General features: G+C 42.0%; 1 protein-coding gene across 17 annotated transcripts in view; it reads right to left on the bottom strand.

Moving 5' to 3' along the window:
* Positions 1-21,296, bottom strand: part of gramd1bb (GRAM domain containing 1Bb) — a 109,553-nt gene that overhangs the window by 11,534 nt on the left and 76,723 nt on the right. For 9 of the 17 annotated variants that reach the window (XM_026193660.1, XM_026193661.1, XM_026193675.1 and 6 more), the window contains 5 exons: positions 7,830-8,040; positions 6,060-6,080; positions 4,495-4,518; positions 2,773-2,793; positions 2,057-2,080 (listed from right to left, as the gene is read on the bottom strand). In XM_026193660.1, the coding sequence (XP_026049445.1) occupies positions 2,057-2,080; positions 2,773-2,793; positions 4,495-4,518; positions 6,060-6,080; positions 7,830-8,040 (301 nt within the window). Of the gene's footprint in view, positions 1-2,056; positions 2,081-2,772; positions 2,794-4,494; positions 4,519-6,059; positions 6,081-7,829; positions 8,041-13,382; positions 13,861-13,900; positions 15,944-21,296 lie in introns of those variants that run through there. The other 8 variants (XM_026193666.1, XM_026193677.1, XM_026193674.1 and 5 more) reach the window with 7 other exon arrangements.

Genomic DNA, 21,296 nt, shown 5'->3' with positions numbered 1-21,296 from the left:
TCGCTACTGCCACGTAGACGTGCACACACACACATGCACACAGTGTCTGACAAGCAGGCGCATAAATGCTACAACACCTACGTGTCAGAACCAAGTGAACTGAAAAAGGATCTGTTAGACACACGTTTCTCCGGCTGATTGAGCTTTAGTAAAAACACATGTGTGTAAAGATTAGTGTACAAGATGTCAGGAAGGTAGCCCCGATGCTGAGCAGTTAATTCAATTCACCATTATGAATCAGCTGTGATGGTGAATTTCACCCCGATTCAAATTGTCAGCGGGGTTTGAAGAGAACATTGTAATGCCAATTCTGAATATTCATATTAAGGGATTACTCCATAAACATTTCTTATTTTCAGGCTTTTCCTCCCTGTTTGAGGCTCGGAGACCTGAGGCCAGCTATCCTGTTGAAGTTGTCTCACATACACACTCTATGTAGTTTTAGTCTTGAGCCAACGCAACTTCGAAATAACAACAACGTGAACTTCTTACTCTTAAGAAGTTGACGAAGCTACAAAGACTGACTGGCTTGTTTGGGTGCAACTCTTAGCTTGATGTGCTTAATGTGAGTTAATGCTGGAAAGCTTCATCCCTGCATCACATGTGCTGATTTAAATTTGATGGCTCAAGTCTTCTCTGTATGTCAAAACAAAATACTATTTTTAACTTGTAAGCCACAGTAGATTTGTCTTTTGTGTCCATAGCATTTACTCATCACCAAACATTTCAGTCTTATTTAAAGACTAAATAATTTCCTTTCAACATCTGGGTGCTGTAAGCTAATGCATATATTTATATGCAGTATATGTGTGGACTGTTTTCAGCTGCAGAACTGATACAGACGGCAGGCTTGTAGTACAAAGGGACTCGAAGGAGCATGCATGTAAACAGTTGTGACCGTGTTCAGGGTAAAAACACGGCACGCAGTGCTTCCGCTGACAAAAATGCAGATCTGCAAGACAAAGGAACAAGAAAACGTGGCAATTAATGAGCAGGGTGGCTTCACTGTTAAGTTTGGCCTTTTACAGAGATTTGTTGACAGCAACATAATCTGGAGGTAAGGGCAGATTATCCTGCCATCTTGTACACAACAAGTTCACTGTGCTGGTAGCCGGCAGTATATCATCTGTAAGTATGACAGTGACATCTGTGAGAGATTATCAGTGCAGTCCAGTGGTTTGCAAACTATAATGTCTATTTTCTGGTAATTTTATTGAAATAAAACTAATAATAATAGCATCAGGAAACGCTCATGCGTCTGCCTCCTCTGCTTAAACTGTAATAATTTAAGTTAATGTGGCTCCTTCCCCTGTGGTGCCTCTATTCTCCACCAGGGGGCCCACCCCACAGTTTGAGAACCACAGGACGGCACTTACAGCAGTGATTATCACTTGTTACGGGTCTGTTCCAGATAGTAGGTCAGTAGAGGAAATGAAATGGGTTTATTACAGCTGAGTGCATTAGCGAAGTATTGAAAAGCTTTCAGAATCCTTTTTCATGTTTCAGCTATGTTTAGTTAGGGCCTTGTGTTTCTACTTGTTTTAATGCCAGACCAAGTGCCCGTGCTTATCAGGACGCAGGAAAGAGAGCTGGGCAGGAGGAAAACGTGCCACAACCTAAAGCACCATGCTTCATTCCCATGGCGCATTCAGAAGCCCTTGTGATGGTTTACTGAGCTGCTTAGTACAGTGAGGAACTCAGTGTGCTACCACCTGTTGCACGCCAGAAATAGAAATTCACTTGTGCTCACAGGTCCACGTGTAAAATGCAAACCCTTTGAACACTGTTACTGCTACGAAAGAATAATTGTGCTGTACGATTCTTCTACACTGTGTTGAAAACACAATATGGAAGATCTTGTTTTGAGCTTTATCATGACAGCACAGTGCTTTCTATTTCAGCGTGTCACTTGCTGGCGGTAGCAACGCTGAGTGCTGAGGGAAGGCAATGGAATGAGAAACAGGCAGGAGGGATATCAAAAAATCCCACCAGTCTGAGAGCAAGAGAGACAAGTCAAAGATAATCAGGGCTGGACAAAAATACAAGTCATGCTTACTCTCAGGATGTGTTGTCTTTCATGCTGGGGAGAGAGGGGCAGAGTGTACACACAGGGAATAAAAGAAAGGAAATAAACCAACAGAAGAAATAAAAGGAGCACAAAATGGGGGGGAAAAATCCAATAAAGACCCTTCTGTAGAAACTATGTTCTCACTTATTAGTGGTTAAATCCACTTAAACCCACACAGCTGGCAACCTTTTTGTTTAAAAAAAAAAGGGTTTAAAATATTTGTTAAGTGGATGTTCAGTGGCGATCTACAAAGAGAACCATGGTTAGGAAAATAGTGTTAGCACACCACCTTGTGGTGAAAACACAGAACTGCAACAATCTGCGTCGATTCTATACTGTGTGATACCAGTCAAATATGTGGGCATATTAGTCAAATCTTGCACTGCAGTGCTGAAGGATTGTTGTCTTGCTTGCTGCATCAAAGGCCCACTTGCTGCTATTTTAAGCCTCCTGCTAATCCCTTCCTGCAGGACCAGTAACGCACACTAGTGGTTCAGTTCTCCAGTAAACAAGGTCAAGGACAACAGACCTTTCAGCTCCTAAGCAGTGTTAGCAACTAAACCAACACTTTCAGGTGTCACAAACATGACATGAAGACACCCCAGCACACAAACACAAACACACGCGCACACACACACACACACACACACACACACACACACACACACACACAGACAGAAGGAGATAAAGAAGGCGTGACTTACGTTGTACCAGCTTTGGCTCTTCTGTGGAAAGAGAAAAAGAGGAAAAGCATTTAACTCCGTGGAACTAGTGAACAGTGCAGCAGGCTTGAAGGCTTATGCAGATACACACGATCAATCACCTTTTTAATAACCAGATCCATCAGATGTAAAACAACAATTTCTTAACAGCAGAATTCCCCACACTATTTAAATAATGTACTCTATCCTGAACATGGAAACGATGGAGGGTTAAATTATCTTCCAGTCCACTTACGTAAGCACCCAGACAGACATGTCTACTTATCAATCAAATATAGGACTTTTCCCCAAATCTTCCAAGGAAGACCTGCTTCCTGTGTTGGTGGAACTGAAAGTAATTTAATTCTAAAGCATGTTGCGTGCTGCATTCGCTGACTGGATATACTATGTTTGTATTTCAAAATACCTTTACAACAAGACGTACATCGATATGTCTTCAAAAATCATCACATTGCCTGCGTGGAGTTTATTTTTTAAAGAAAATGTGAAAATTAATTCACCTTTGTAGTTTAGTGATGATATTTAAATGAGCTGTAATGGGTGTGAAACGTGTCACTGGTGATTTTCTATAATTTGTTCTTTTGAGGTCTCTTCTTAGACAAACAATCACGTCTGTTGCGGTTTTACAGCAGCAGAGGGCAGCAGAGGTGCGGCCTAATAAGATTCACAATTCCATTCACATAAACACGCTTTCAACTCTAACAGTCTAAATGCAAAAAGTCCCACAGAGGGAACATGCAGGTGATCATTCAAAGGGGAGAACAAAGAAGAGGGAAGAAGACGGGGACTAAAGAGGAGAAAGTGCATCATACAGCATGTGTCTGGCAGCAGAGGGATGATTGACAAAGAAATATTATATTAATAAAAGAACAAAAAAAACCCCAAACTGACACAGTAAGTTAAATCTGATGTGAATAACAGACTTTGCGGATAATCCAGATTGAGTTTTGGCAAGAACACAGAAAAAAAAGTCGATGATGTTGATTGTGACGGTGTAGCTGAAGAGTGAGTCATATGTTTCGTATTACACTTTGACTTGGCAGCTTTAGAAATTGCCACAAAACACAAATCATGGACTGAATGAAGCCCTAAATATTGCAAAACTGTAATTTTAAAACACAGACATATTTAGTTTGTTTGTTTTCTGTTCAACAGGGTTTGCTGCTTTTCTGGTGTGCGCAGCGTCAGCTAGCATTTAGCTGTAGAAGCGGGCTCAAGGCTGTGATGATAGCTGGGCCAATGTGCGCTACTCTGATCTGAAGGTGACAGAGAGAAATGACTCAGAGTCCACTGTCTGGACAAGGTGTGCATGTATGCATGTGCCACTGTGTTTGACTTCCTGTGACTACATAAGAGGAGGGGAAGATTTCTTGGTTTAAATTTTAGGACATATTGTTTTAAAGAAATAGTTTTGTGTCGGGGCAAAAGAATTGGCTCGAATAATAATATTTTGTCATTTACAGTGCTGACAATCACTACAGTGGAATCAGTCTTCTGATTAAGCCGGGCTGATTATTTAACATTTCAGAATGAAATCAGGATCCTTTCGCATTGAGTCAGAGGGTGGGGGCGCACTGGAAAGGACAAGAGGGACAGGAACTAGAAATCCATCTCTATATGATGGGTAAGTGGAGGCCTAAGGGACTCAATGGGAGGCAGAAGGGATTGTGAATGGGTCAAATGAAAACAAGAAGAAATGCTTACTTTAATCAGGTTTAGCCTGTCATACTGAAAGAAAATTAAAGAGAAACAAAAATGTCAACTAAAGCAATGAGCAACGTAAACACTGACAGGAATGGATACACTGATATCGTAAGCGCCTGTGGCTCAAGTACAACTCTGAAATAACACTGCCAATACCGATGTAACAGCGTCAGAGGGCTGACTGAGTGGTTAGGTTAGCCTCTCCATCTAGCTGGATATGTTACATTAGATGCCTGATTGATTATTATTATTACATCAGGACTGCCGTTTATGCCGTTTTGCATAGAGGCACGGCGCATACGTTTCTTCTACCAAATGCATCTTTGATTTGTGCATCATTAGGGTTGGGGCGATCGAGCTCACGTTGCTTGGACCTAATGCCATTGCTGAGGTCATGTGACCACTGCAGGCCACAGAGGCTCGTGTATATATGTATACATACACATATATTATATATATATCTATATATATGGGAGATATTGCAAAAGAGTTAGGGTGGGGGTGGAGAGGGTTCGAACTGTGGCACATAAAAGGAGAGTCATATGATCAATTAGGATCTATGTGTCTGCACTAAACTGATTGTGTGACTGCGCAGCAGCAAACAGAGCATCAGGAGGGCTCTCTTCACACCGACCTCCAATTTACTGACTCACTCTCCCATTTTTGCGTCTTTCTATTCATTTATGGTAAAAAAAAAATTAGCTTTTTAATCGCATCCTATAGCCTGAGTCACTGTATAGCCAAGCCATAAATTGAATGACTGACATGAAAAACACTGCGACAAGTAGCAAACTAGATGATGGGGCTACAGTATAGCTGATGCGCCAAAACGTGACCGCAGTCTGGAGAATTTTGGGGCCTGTGGTGCAAAAAATTTTTTATTAATTAAATATAAAAAAAAAATAAGATAAATTTGTTTCATGTGATGACAGAAAGGCTGCTTAAATAAAGATCCGGTCCTGCTGCTCTGGACTAGGATGCTGGCAGTATTTTAAAGAGTTCATCCTTCTACAGCAAGGGAATTACAGTACACAGCATAACAGATATAAAGCACTCATTACCGCAGTGTAATAGCGAGATAAGTTTGTAAAGAGAGTTCCAGGACAAAGGCCCAAGCAGGGAACAGGAAGAGGAGGTGAGGAAGGAATTTGGACAATTATTTGCAATATTTATTTATCTATTTAGTGAATTTCTCTACATCTGAATAGGAAAAAAACAACAACAAATAATCCTGATGTGACATTTCTGTAGAAATTCATGTCATATAAAACCACCAGAAAGGGAAAGGAAGGAAAGAGGAAAAGGAAAGGAAGTGAGTAAGGTTGCGTAGGGTTATTGGTATTGCAAAAAACGTCCATCTGCTGTGATGAAGGGTGCAGATGGGGATCGCAACGGCTGCAGTGTGCACAAGGGGGCAAGCCGGGTTTCAGGGGGAAGCATTCGAAAAACAGGAATGTTGTTTTTTGGGGGGATTTTTCACAGCGCAGCTCACAAGACAGGAGGTGTTGCAGAGGGGAAGTGGGCACGGAAATATTAGAAGAACAGAAAAAAAGAGTAATGCTTACTTTGGAAAGACGCTTGTGAGACTAGCATGCAATCAGGAGAAGAACAAAGAACAAAAAAATCAGATAGAAAAATGAAACCCCAAAAACGAAACAAACTGCAAGAAGAAACAGCTGACAGTACCAACAGAAGAGCTGAACAGTCTTTATCAGATGGTATGTAATATCATTATGGCATGTAGCAGCAGCAGCAGCAGCAGCAGCGAAGAGAGAGACGGCGTGCACAGTGTGATGTGGAGAAATGAAAACGATCTCAAAAACCCAACGGAGATCAGCGGAGACGGATGAGGCAAAGGCAAAAAAGGAGATGGAGTGTGATGGCTTGCATCTTCTGTGAGAATACCTGACTTTCAAAGATTTAAATTCGCTTGTGACGAGAAATGCTGATGAGAACTCAGATAGATCCAAAAAAGAAAACGCTGCAACACTTGAAAGCTACACAGAGAACATGCTCAGCGCAAGAAATCCTAATCTCTGTCAATGTAAGTCATTTCCTGGATTAATTTTGTTGTTTAGCAAGCTAAAACAGGTACAATATAAAACTTTACTGATTCTTTAATCTTTTATTGTAAAATTAGTGAAAAAATGTGTGTTCAGGAGGAATAGAGAGAATAGTGTTATCTGTTCAGATTGGTTTTGGAGGGGTGGAGTGATAGTTACAGATCATCAGGCACCTACCAAGTCAATAACCGATCCTAACACGTGCGTCACTACACTAGAGAATAACTAAAGCCGGGCCAACACTGACGTGTTAGTGCAGCCACAGTTACACAGCTGGATCACAAGAGTTAAAATATCAACACGACTGTCAGAGAGTCAGGAGGACTAATTTAGAAGATGAAAAAATGTAATGCAACACATCAGGACTAAAATCACAGAGGCAATCCAAAGCATGGCAGGTAGTTGCTAACCTCATTTTGGTGCCCTCCTATTGATTTATGTCTGTTTCCTACACGATTATATTCTTGCTGAGTAAGCGTTCACGTTATAAAACCAAATCTTCTCCAGAGTCCTGAAATTCGTCTCCACCATCTTACTGTATTTGAGCCAAAGTGGAAACAACAACGTAAAAATGCACTCAACTGTAATTATGTGTATGCTTAGGTTTGAGGTTAAAGACAACATATTGTCAAAGCAGGTAACACTTTATGCTAAAGATCATTGTTAAATGGTGAATAGATAGCTAATAAACAGCTTACTTATTTTGAACAAACACATTATATTACATTATAATTAATAATGTTTAATAATTGGTTAAAATAAGCAGCGTCCCTGATAATGATTGACGCCCAGTCAAATCAGTTAGTGTACAAACTAATAATAACTATAATTATCAAACATAATCAATGATAATTCCTTCACACTGAAATAATTTTTTACTACAGTTTAATTAATTCTCAATGAATAATTTATTACTGAGGATTATTACTAAGTGTTCCACTTAGGCCTTATCCTGCCCGTCGCACCTTTATCTTTGTCTGTGATATTGACACCTGGTGTCCCACTGAAGCAGCTCTGTGTGACGCAAAGTGTTGTCGAGGTGTACGGGGGCCTCTCTTCCTGCAGTTCTGAGTGTTTTGGGTGGAAAGGACACACAGCTCAAAAAGGGCTGAGCGATGCTGAGAGCTGGATCCTCTGTTTTATCCGTTTTTTAAAATTTTTTTAATATGCCAGTGAAAGTGCACCGTGTTTCAGTCCGTATTGTATTTCCATCTGATCAGATTCCAGATGATGCATCGAGAAGATAAAAAGGCGAATCTCCCGTGTACTCACCTTTGAGTTCTTTCCCCCGCTTCGCGCCGACTGCACGGAGTACGTTCTCTGGACAACCTGCTCAGGCGTGGAGGGGGACTTGTCAGAGGAGTGGTCTGAACCCTTCTCCACCATGTTCTCACCCTCCTGGCTCTGTGGTGTGGGAGAGCGCGAGCGTTTACGCAGGACTGGTGAGCAGGCGGGCGTGCTCTTGTTTGAGTTACTGGCAGTGCTAAAAAAAAACAAAGAAACAAACAAAAAAAAGAGAGAAAAAGAAGAGAATTCATTCCAATGTGATTTACCCTCACAACAAATATTAAGACAAACTGCTCTGCATGACAGCGCTGACCTACAGGTCAGTGTGGACAGCAGCACAGCACGTACACTGTTTGCTCAGCCTTACATCACTTGAGGCTTAATAGGCTTGAAGCACCATGTGCTAACATGGCTAATAATGGCCAAGCTAATACGGGAACTCAAAAACAACAACAACAACAAAAGCAGCAATGACGAAACGAAATGGCGTAAGCTACATCCACATAGTTATTAAGAAATCTTTAGAAAAAATATCAAATTTGAATGATCCTCACTGTGATATTTCACTATTTCTGTTTTGCATGCAGTCCCAGACCTTAACTGTGCACAAGGTTCCTATCTGCTAGGCTCTGTGATCCAGAACTAGACTATCTCAAACATCTCTGGCTGAGTAAGGAGCCTTCTTCTCCTAATGACAGAAGCTAACAAAAGGCCCTGTAAGTGATCTGTGTGACAGTGTGCCTGCCAGGCCTGGTTACTTGACATGGCATTATGCAAGCCATTACGTCAGTCGATGGCTGCTGTTAGTGGTCATGAATTACTGATCTACCGTTACATTTGGGACTTGGAGCCTTGAATCATAGAGAGCGGTGATGACAGCTTCTGTCTGACTGTCAGATGCTGCTGTACCAATGGCTGCTTGATTTTAAAAGACAAGGACATCACAGAGCCTTCACATCTGTTGACTCACTAAGATAAATAATGCACGCCTCTGACATCAATACATATGATTACCTAAAGTTCAGTTCTTTCAGTCGATGATCATTTTAAGTATAGTGCACATTGTGTATTCCTTAGTGACGCCATTAAGAATACATTTAAGGGAAAGCTGTCCTTAAAAGACATTAATTGTTAAACATTTAGAATTTTAAGTATACATTAATTTCTGCCAACAGTAAAGGACCACCACATGAGATTTTAGTGCAGAGCTACAGTTTAGCTTTCTAATGAGTATTTTTATTGCCTCTCACGCTCCCTCTTGTGCTTTTTGGCGTTTCATATTAACTTCTGGCGTTGTACATGCCAAGATGCATGCTATTAAAGTTTGCAGCTTGCTGATCTGATATGCACCGTGCAGTACGATCTCTGTCTCAGCCAGAAGATTTGTAGTTAAGTGCATATACGACACACCTGGACGTTGGGGGACAATCAAGCAAATACTTTGATTTTAGCACAGGCAACACCCAACCCATAACCTGCTGAATTTCCGAATAAAGGATGACATACTAGATTAAAATCAGAACAGACAATGAAATTATGACATTGGTTATTCAGAACGACACCTGTGCTGCTTTTCTTTAAAGGTGAATGGGTGGTTTTGTAAGGTTATACATTTTTTATGATGTAAGCAGATTCTTGTCTGGGCTACAAAACACTGTGGGAAACCCTGTGGGCAACTGCACATGATGATAGGAGGATGGAGAATGGCACAAACTGTGGCACATGGCCGTAAGTGGTGGGGGCGGCTGTTGTGTTCCGTGCTGCTGGTGGACGTGTAAACCAACATGAAGCACAAAGGTGTTCAATGAACGTCTTTTATGTTTGGTCAGATAGAACATTTGTGTTTTGGGGACTTCTGGGAAGACATGATGGGCAGATTTCTATTTTTTATTACTGGGTTGGACGCAAACCCTCTTACTTAAATTTGGCCCTTAAAACTGTACTATGTGCTGGGTCTTCTTCAGTGTGTTTGAATTCCAGAACAAAAATATAGATAAAATTAAATACAAGACCCTTTTATATACTAGTTCCTCACTAATGTATCGTATTTGATCCATGACAAATTTAAGACAGATTACCATCATACGTTTTATTGTAATAGGCTGTGACACATGGTGAATTCCCAACTAGTTCACCCTATTCTAGTATTTTCTCAACAATTCATGTGAAAGCATAAATAAATCATGACTGAAACCACGTGTGTAAGACCAAGTGATGCACAAAAATACAATTTAAGATGAGCATCCTGTGCACCATGTGCCCCTTGACTGGGACAGGTGACTTATAATCAGAACAGCTGTCACCAATTACACAAATATCAACCAGAAAAGGTGCAAGTAGCACACTGTACCAAACCTTAGAAGAGCACAGGTACATCAAATAGATGTATTAACAATATATATCAAAATACAATAGCTACAGAACTGGAATCTCATGGCAAACCAAACCTGCACCAAGACAGTCCACACTCTGTCATGTGTCTGTGTTCTCAATGATCTCATAACTGCAGACAAACACATTTTTGTGCAAATAATACAGATAAAACATACTGTTTTCGTGTCTTTGCATCCAAACAGAGCATTTTACTGTAAGACATAAAATCTCAGTCTGCACATTTGTTTGTTTCTTTGTCCGCCAACTCCAACACCTACATCGCCAGGAGCTGAGCGATAAAACCTGGCGCACGGGTGCATCTTAGGCTCCTTTAAGTTCTTTTCCATATCAGATATTATGATATCACCATGTTGCCTAGGAACCACCTAGCAATGGGCAACTTATATGAGCTGCTTTCAGTACTGATGCACCTGCATCCTTTTATTTCATTATAAAGACATTTTATTTATGTCCACAAAACTTAATTTATACACCATCAGACACCTGATGGCTTCATTAAAAAATCTGCCAAATCCAACATAGGGAGCTACCCACTATGACAACCCCTTGTGAATAATTTGTATTACCCCATCAGGTTGCCTGGCAACCACCTAGCAATATGTAAAAATGACCCGTTTTTAGCATTTATGTGCCTGCGACATCTTATGCAAGCATCCTGTTGAATTAATTAAAAAATAAATAGCACAAATAGGCCAAAAATACTATAGCATGGGCATGTACTGGGTTCATGTCGTGTTATTTTGCATGTCACATCCTAGGCTGGTCACTCTCACTCTCACACTAGCAGGTCTGGACTAGTGCTGCAAGACTGGATGGAGTTCCCATCTGGTCCTATGAAGGTTAATTATACTAAAAGTCCAAATGCTTGGATACTACAATGTAGCTACAATGTAGCATCACCAAACAAAAATAGACAATACATAAAGATAATGGCTTCTATAAGGATTGCCTAAAGAGTATAATTCACGTGAATCCATGTTAAGTTTGAGAGATGTGGTGGGGTAACCAAAACTAGCAAATAGAAGAGATAACAAAAAAAGACGTGGCTCATCTCTTATAATGTCCCCGCATGCAAAACATGTACAGGGACCCCCACTTGTTGTTTTCAGTAATAGGAATGCACGAATCACCTCTCCCTTCCAGATACACGGCAGTAAACAATGGAAACACTGAATCCGTCATCAGCATATGAATGACTGAACCCAATCGGTCATTCACACAAGAGTTTGCTCTTTGAACCAGCGGGCTAAGTGTGGACAGAGTGAACATGCAGCCTTTGCTAGCCTGGAGAAGAGTGGACAAAAGCATCAGTCGCAACTGCTTTGTTCTTCACTCCCTCATGAAACACAACACTGAGACACAAAGCGAGGACCTGTCACAGCATTATCACTGGATGCTAGTATGTAGTGTGATTAATGTCAAACACAGAGTTCGGCAGTAGATTAATAGACAAGGCTCTTACAGTTATGACGTCATATGAAAATGCCGTATGTAACAGACATGACAAACACTGCAAACTTATATGCACTATTGGTTGTATTGGAGCTAAAATAGGGCAAGAGTCCCTACTGGGTCATAGGGTGGCAATGATAAAGTGGCCTGAAGGCTGCTGTGTACACTTATATTCAGTGACATATATACAGTATACACACAGAGAGAACTTCAAGAAATTTATCAGTTTAAAAAAAAAACCCCAAAAACATATCACTTGAAGCATTGCCTACTACAAAGCTCAAACACAGCTCTACTTTGAATGAAGATCGCTATAGCAACAGTGGACAGGATGGCTTAAATATTCAATGTGTGTGGCTAAATATACTCAAGTTCTGCAGTCAGAGAAGCCGTCTGAGCCGAAAATACAGCAGGATGGTGATGTGACAGACAATACCTCACAACCCATCTGGGCACCGTCATTGTACATTTCATGATTAAGCAAGTGTTTGTGTCTTCAAACAAACAGCTGTCATTTAAACATTGATTATTCACATTGCATCTGAGAAAACTTGAAGGTACAAACACAACTTGGCCCCGGAAATGTTTGGATTTCGCCTCTGTATCCCAGCAAATGGAATTGAAATGAACTGAGATCCAAGGGAAGCGCAGAGGCTCGGCTTTAATTCAAGAGACCTGATAAACTGTTACATTAATTGTTGAATAATTGCAGACTTTTTTTAATGCTCAGACTCTTTTAAATGCAAATGAAAAACTCAAAACGTATTTTGTTTATTTCATTAAGCAGATAAGAGATCTGAAGATGTCTTATCTGCAGTTGCAGTTGTCAATGCAATGTTTCAATGCAATGTACATGAAGTAAATGGAGACTAGGATGCCTTATTCCTGTGCTTTTGTTGTTTCTGAGCAGTAGCTTGGACTGAGTCGAGCTAAGACTTGATGATACAACGAGATGAGTAACAAGATTTTTGTTGTCCAGTTTTAAAGTTTTGCCTAGTTACATAAAAAAACCCCCAGAGAACTGACTTCAAGGTGTTAATCACACAGGATCTTGACGTGCCAGCCATTCACAATAGGTCAAGTTCTTGTGCTCATAGTGAAAGAAAAAAGAAAAGAAAAGAAAGAGAAACAAGCTCGCTGTTTGCACCACTTTGTTACAGTCTTTTCTTTAAATAAGCTCTAAAGCCCTAAATCCAACCGGCTCAAGCTGTCCAAACGCTCAACTTCACAATAGAGCAGAGTTCCGGGCCTTTCCATGGGCCCCACTTGTTTTCACAGTTTTGCTGACCCTGGAAAATACCCATCTGGCATTGGTCCTTCAGCTCTGCTTGCTCCCAAAGGACCATGAGGAGCACCACGCTCGCTAGCAACCACTGCACATGCGCTCCCAGGAATGCGCGCATTGAGCACACAGGAGCAGAAGTAAACATGGGCATGCGCGTGGACGCACAGTATGTATGCCCACTAATCACACCAGGCACGTCACAGCTCGCTTTGTCTTGCCGAAACTGATACAAATAGTGACATCGCAAACACAATCTACAAAACAATACAAAATAAACCACTTTGGTATTTAAATGCACCTGTGAAATGCACAGATTACATAACCAAAACCATTCTACCCCACCCATCCCTTTTTCCCCCTGCATATGCACAGTGACACTAACGCATGCATCACAGAATCCACCATACCCCTGATGAAAGACACGGCCCCTCAGCACCTCCTCACAGCAGCCCTCAAGGCAGCGACAGCCCTCGCTGGCCACCGTCACACACTCAAACACCACCATGTCCTCGCAGGCAGCTCCCAGTGATGAGCTGTTCACCCAGTGGATCATCCCACAAACTGCACACTGCACTTCTTTTCTCTCTCCGTGCAAAAGAAAAGGTAGCTGGAGAAAAACAAGGTGAGAGTGAGAGAGACAGAGAAAAAAAATGGAAGGAGGAGGCTGGGTGATTTCCTTCAGCAGGCTTAGAGCCACTGATCTTCCCCAGCCAGCTCTGATCTCCTAATAACCAGCTTACGTTGCCCTTAACACCACCTGCCAAAGAAGACGCATTGGTGGTCTGAGATGCAGCTCTCATCCTCCTAGGATTTTCCTTCTAAATAGAACGTGTTGATCCAAGCAGGGAAACTCATCATTATGCCGGCTCCGTGTCAGTCTGTCTGAATGCAGGCAGGTATGCAGGCAGTTGTTCCCAGAACTAACCTGCTTGTAGCCATGTAGGGAGCCACTCCGCAGCGCTCAGCCCCTTTCAATCAGCTTCATTCACGCAGCGGGAGCCTTAGATGAGGAACAGGAAGAAGGAGAGAGGAGGTGGATGAAGGGTGGGGAGGAGAGGAAAGAGGGATGAGGGATAAAGGGGAGGAGGGTGGACGAGTTCCGGAGCATGCCAGGAGGATGAGAGGTAAAGAAGGAGGAAGCAGACGCAGCAGAGCGAGCTAAAGGAAACATATTTTGTTCCCAACAGATGGAGAGAAGCCACCGAAGCCAGGATATCAGACCTCGTTCTTCTCTTTCTATCATGCGCTCGCCTCTCCTTTGTCAGATACGGGCTGATAAGCTCCCGTTCTCTCTTAGCAAGCTGCACTTTTCCGTTCCCCCTTTTTCTTCCTCTGCTCTCTCAGCCATTGGATCATCTGTCTGCTTATTGCCTCTCCTAGTATCCAAGCGAGGCTCTTCCTCTTGCGATCGCTGCTGCTGGGTCACAGAATTTCAGGGCTGCAGGCTGACAATAGATAGAAGAGAATGTGCGAGGCAGGCTAGAGCGAGAGCGGGTGAGAGACAGAGACGGAGCTAATGAGGAAAGAGATGGCTTTCACTTTGCATTCCATCTCTGCCCAGCGCCGGTGCACTGAGCCTGCTTCTTCCTCAATTATTCATGTGTTTCATGAATCGGAGGGGCTGACATCACCGGCATTCAGGTCACTTTACACTGGAAGCTCCTTCGAAATCGCATAATGAGCCACCCATTTCTCAGTGGTAAACACATTTCATGTTTCACACCCACACACATGCACAAAGCCACGGTGTTTTTTTTCTAATACTAGAAGTAACCCAAATTCATATATTTCAAAAAAATCATAGCTGCTGACGCTCCCTGTATGTGTCCAACAAATATTTAGGATTAACCTGCGATTCATCTGTGGAACTTTCACTCCATAGCTCCTAAAGCATTCTGTGTTTCCACTTTGTCTCATGGTCAAATGAATAAATAAAGATTAAAATAAGAAGCTGTATCATTGCTATCCATTTTAATGCAGATATACAAGCAGTTCACTTTGCATTGTAACACACGTGTGCGACGCCTGTCATTAGTCATTCCTGCTGTAGTGGAGAGTGCTTCCTGAACTTGATCTCACCTCTGATTGTTTTGCATTTTAAAGCAAAGAGTGCAGCAATAATCAAACATGCCCCTGAATATAAAAGGCATCGCTGATTTAAACTTCACATGAACTTACAGTACTTTCCCCCGAAGCAGTGAAAGCACATTATTTTTGCAGACAGTTACATTATACTTTAATGATGTTTCATTAATGCATGCTCAAGCTCTAATTACAGAATATAAAGGTGCATAGTTTTACAAATTTGGTATTTTATACATGGGCGTTTGAGTCATAACGGTAAAAACACAAGATTACAAAAACAGATTGGCCTCTTATGGAGTTCACATGGCACAGCAGGAGAAGTGGATGTGTAAATAACAAAATAAACCATCCCTAAATCCCATTAAACTGATCACAGTGATGACTCATAGTCACACTAGTTCCATTTTCATACGGCCATTTTGCTACAGGGTGCTGCAGCATTCCTGTTTATCTCATGTGTTCATGTGTAGAAGGGCTCAGTCCCCTCCCTTCACCCAAGTCTGATGCTTCCAGGATCTAAGCTCACAAACTAGTCACAGGTTTCATAGACGTCACGACCTGCTCGAAATTTTAAAGCCTGTTTCTGTTATTTTTGTTGCATTTAGTTTTTATAGCAATGTTAAACTAATGTTGGTGCTTCCTACCTCTGCTTAGCATTAAATACTATCAATACTGGACTTTCTTTTCCAGTTTCTAGTTTTTTAAACGTGCATACAGTATAACTGTATTTACGCTGGTGGGTTTGGGATTAGCGAACCATGTACCAATTAACCTAACCCCACTAACTGTGGGAGGAAGCCGGCCACGCAGCCAGGTGTCGGAATCGAATTCAGGACCTTCTTGGTGTGAGGCAACAGTGCGGACAATAATTACCTGATTACATTATTTTAAATAAACTGAAAATGGAAAAATATCTGAACACAAAATCACACAATCATTCACATGCCAGCTTTGTGAGCCATTAAAATTCTGTTGTTATCTATAACTTATCGAATTAGACATATTTACACCTTCATGTAAGTCAAACAGATGCAAGGTTTTGGCTATAGGACTGGAATGAAACCCTAATGAGGTACAACTGGTTTCTAATTATTATGGGTGAACCTGTTCTATGTGAAACCTAAAATGTTTGTTTATATTTACTACTTTATTAATTATTACTATGATTTACTTCTAACTGCACATTGTTGTGAGACTATAATAAGCTTGCAACAGCAGAAACCTGTCACATGCCACACATGCCAGGAAAAGTCATTTTAAGGTAATGAATTCACATTCACAGCCATTTACACATGCAGGCTATCGCAGTCAGTAATCACCTCTGTGTCTGTAAAAAGAAGCAAACTGAACCTTTAGCTGTGCTGCTGGAAAGACTTGACCCTGGGGCTGCAGCATTGCTGGCTGCCTCTGTGGGAGCGCTCAGCGGAGCTGTGCTGTGGAACAAAGGGAGCTGGTCCACTGAGCTGGACTACTGTGTGCCGTGATAAGCCCGCCCAGACTCACACCAACAAGTGACCTACTTAGAGAACCTCTGTTCTCATTGTTGTTGAACCCGGGGGATACACAGATGGTCAAATTGACCACACACTCACAGACATGGTAGTGTGTGGTGTTTACGTAGCTGCTCCTTTGCAGCTACGTAATGATGATTGACAGGTTTAAAAAACAATTCATTTGATTTCATACAGTTCATTTTGCTGATGATGTACGCAAAACACACCACAAACGTTAGAGGCTCCTATGATTTTTGAGAGGAAGGCGTGCTGTTTACAGAGTTGTCATGACGACACCAATGTGACGATGCCTCGCTGGGACGGAAATGTCTGTCAGCCTGACTGTGTCGGCCGTGCAGCTACCATGGCAGCCTGTCAAGCCATTCATGTGCACCGCTACTTGAAACGTTCCCAAGTCGAGGGAGAAGTAGAGAGCTGGAGGGTGGTGTGTTCGTGAGTCAGAAAGGGGGGGGGGGGGGTGCTGATGCAGTATTTAAACACGCTATTAGCAATCAAAAACATCCCAAGAGTTCAAGCTGATGATCGGTGTTTCCATTTGTTTTTTTGGTTTTTTTTTTTACCAAATAAAGGAGACTGAAAGACTGACATAACACTTTCTGCATCAATGTACAGTGTGTCCACACAGTAAAAAAAAACAACAACATGCGGGGCATTATATAGGTTACCTTTCCTAAAACTATTTCAATCTATTCCCACAAGCATGACTTTAGTCCCAGGCTTAATTAAAATGCTTAATTATCCTCTCTGTGAGACAACCTAACATAGGAAGGCCTGTAACAATTTTTGGGTTCTTATTGAAGCTGTCACCTCTGGGTACAGGGAGCTGTTTTAAACGCTGATATAATTAAACATGCCGAATTAAATTCCAAACCACAGCTTGATGAGGTAATTTGAGAACTCAAGGTGTCAGAGAGGGACAGGAAGGGACGGGAAAGTGGCAACCGGATTAGGCCCCTGTAGGACACTTTGTCCCAGTGGGACGTGGCACAGCCGCTGCCATCTGCAAGGGATACACAGGCGGAAGCAGGCTGGGTGACAAAGCTCTGGGCAGGAGGTAGGGCGAGGGAAACAAAGTGAAGTATTTTTGAAGTTTGAAAGTCAAATAAGTAAGTAGTGTTACTACTAATGTTTGAAATATGTAATTAAATATTTTGATGAGAAACACAGGAACTCCCTGGTGTTCTCATGCTGTTATGCTGCACTTCTATCCTAAAGTTAAGCCGATACGAGCAATTGATTCGTTTTACAGAAACAAAGATGATAATCAATGAATACCAGTTCTTCAAGCAACAGTTTCCAACACCCAGTAATCATATGATCTCGAATGTGATCTTTACATTGAAAAAAATAAAAGGTTAATTCATACTGTTAGAACTTGATTTGTTAGACAAACGTCTTCTGTGTGTACATTTTCATCCTTTTCTGGGTTTTAAGTGAAACACAAGTTCTTATTTACTGACAGTTAGTATTAAACAAAAGCTTTTTTACACTAGTTCCCTAAAACCTGTTTGAATTTAACCTGGTGCATATGGACGCATACATTAATAACTACTCCACCTGACTGAGGTAATGCTGTAAAATACAGCATCTCCATTGTATCAATGTTAACTTTACTTCACTGGTCAATCTGGATATTTCATCTCTCTAATATATGCCAAATTTTTCAAGTCCTTCATGGTTACACGGTTCTGCCCATGTCAGAGACACAAATATGCATCATCTCCACATTACTGCGGATTATGCATCTATAGCTACCACTGTGTGTGCCCTGAAGACTTTCATGACCCAGTCTAATAAAATATATAGTCTCTTTGTTTAGAGGGGCTTTGTGAGAGATGCATATGTAAAGGTACTGTTTTTAGGCTGATGGCGAAAGAGGAAAGTATATGCTATATATGTGTATATGAACCAGTTTTCTGGTTCCTGAAATATTCATAGTCTACTGACTGTGGGGCCGTTAAGATTGCAGAAATATATATAAAAATATATAGAAATAAATATATAAAAAAGTCTTTTAAAATGTTATTCCTTATTTATTCACATATAACCAAACTTCCTAGCCTTCCTACTTAGGTAACCTGAACCCTGAACTGCTAATGTATGCATTATTCCTATATCCCTAAGTGCTGTTATGTAACCATCTCTGTGTTTTTCATTGACTTTGTGAATCAATAATTCTGGCTTCGTCAATCATATCCGCTCACACTGCAGACACAAAAAAAGCTTGCTGCATCGGATGCAGCCTGTGGAACAGTACAGAGTATAATCGGTGATGACAAATGGCTTGTGGCAAGGATGCACTAATAAAATAAGTAAACAGGGGGATGGGGGGACAAAAGAGAGAAAGGGAGATAATCAGCTGAGGCTGGACGGGAAAGCCTTCTGCAGTTTCTCTACACTGCGGAGCCCCCTGTAGTAAACCTGGGAGTCCACTGTGGCCTTGCCTGCTGGTGCAGTGGTCTATTTCTGACTCTGCAGCTGGGTCCAAGATGCTGCACCTATTCCTTACAAAATCTTGTCTCTTGACATTTCATGCTTTTGTTTTCAATGCAGGGGGTTGATCACATCTGACACCTCTAATGGCTCTGGAGGACCAGCTGGACAATCAGCAGTTCACACAGAGGCACAGTCTTTTCCTTCTCTCTCTCTAACACCATGCATATACTGTGCTAAATTAAACGTTCTCTGTACAGAGGCCTGGGAGCTACAATTTTCAAGTCAGCCTAAAATAGCCCAGAGAGCTCAGCACTGGATATTAACTGCCCGAAGCTTTGGATTCTATGTATGCACATGAGGATCTAAAGCATCTATGCAAATGCTTTGCTAGGTGTGAGTATCTAAATATCCCTGCTGTTTTGACTCTGTGTATGACAGCAGTGTATACGGACACAGCACATACATGCAGATAGCTGAGGTAGTGACAGAGCTCTGTTCCACAGCCGCAGAGGGGAATACAAATCCAAGTCGTGGATGGAACGACTCCTCAATGCCACTTGCTGCCTTAGCATGACGCGAAGCAGGGGAAGGACATGCATTCGCCATCTACGATCAGTAATGTCATTATAGACAGAGGAGCTAAACAACTAACTAGACATGTTTGGGGCGAAGCAAAACACACACGTTTCTGTATGTGAGTCTGCACACTCACAGTCTGTCCACCTATCCTGCAGCAACAACTGGCTCGTGCCACGTGCAGTGAGTAAGCTCCAGCTCTAGCTTGCTGTCAGTGCCTTGTTGCTACAGCTGCTGTTGGCTGTATGTGCACATCTGCGTGCGAGTAAATGTGTGTGTGTGTGTTTGTGAGCAGATTTAAGTCAGGCCAAATGTCATACCAAGAGCAAACATCCATACACTGCGGACACCGTCAAATCCTGAGCAATCTCCCTCCTTCCCCCTTCCCTTTCTCACACACACACAAACATGTGCGCACATATCCTGTCTCTCTTCTTCTTCCCTATTCCATGTCTTCTGATTAGTAAGTAATCAACAAACCCCACACTGGATTTCTTTAATACATTGATGAGTGCAGATATGTCCTCATCCCACTGATATTAATAAGAACTGCATGTCCAGTGTCAGCTCCTGATTTATAACCTTAATAACAAAATGAAGTGATAGTGGTATGGAATGACCTGCAGGTTGCACTGTTTTGCCTACAAAGCAGATTGCTCCTTGAAGGATGGAGAATAGTGTCATAAATACTGACAGTAGTGAGTTTAGTGCTCAATCATCTCAGTGATAAATGTGAAACAGGCAACAGATCATAAAGACATCAATAGCATGTGCAGAAAAGAGCAGAAAAGAGATGAAAAAGAGAAGAGACGCAAGAAAACAGAGATAATGAAAGAGAGACATTAGGAAAAAAGAAGAAGACGTCCTGCAGGAAAGAGAAGAAGTCCTCATGAAAGTGAGAAGGAAGGAAGGAAGGAAGGAAGGAAGGAAGTGGGACGCACGTTGCCGAAACTGCTCCCCCTCCAGTTTTTTTTCTTCCTGCAGTGTGCCGTAATTCGTCTCTAAAAATATCAAGCAAGAGGAGGAGGAGGAGCATAAACAAACACAGGCGGAGGAGAGGATAAAAAGATGGACGATAGAAGAGTGCACGGGGAGCGCACAGTGCAGCAAGACAGGCTAGAAAAGAAAGTGAGAGTAGAATCACTTGCTGGTGCTGAATCTGTGTGTCTATGTGTGATAAGGAAGGAGCAGGAAAACAGGCAGGGGGGAAGGCGAGAGCGAAAGCCGCGGAGAGACCGAGGGAGCATGTGCATGCTCTTTTCCAGGCAGCCACGTGAGTGTCTCTCCTCAGCTGCTCCTTTCACACTGAGCCAGCCAGAGGGGAGAAGAGCAGGGTCGCTATAGTCACAGCGGGAAAAACACGCTACACCACACTGGCCCCACCGGATGCACACGCTCTGGTCACAGCTTACTGGTCCTGATCTAGCCCTCATTACATGCCAGTTTCTAGCGATTTACATAAGGGTGTAGAAATACACAGGTGTTAGACAGACGGATATGTGCTCGATTTAATAAGCACAGCTAAATAAACATCCATCAAGCCTCATTAAAGAGAATGTCATCTTAGGATGACATATGTTATTAAAGCCACAGAGGACAAAATACCAGAAAATAGCCCAGACATCTAGATGCTGGACTGGGTTGTGCTTTGCATTCATGACAGCCTCACGGCTATTTGGGGGAGGAAATAACGGTAACATTTCAAACACA

Source organism: Astatotilapia calliptera, chromosome 14 (assembly GCF_900246225.1).
Source record: "Astatotilapia calliptera chromosome 14, fAstCal1.2, whole genome shotgun sequence".
Taxonomy (NCBI): domain Eukaryota; kingdom Metazoa; phylum Chordata; class Actinopteri; order Cichliformes; family Cichlidae; genus Astatotilapia; species Astatotilapia calliptera.
This window is presented reverse-complemented; position numbering and strand designations above follow the sequence as displayed.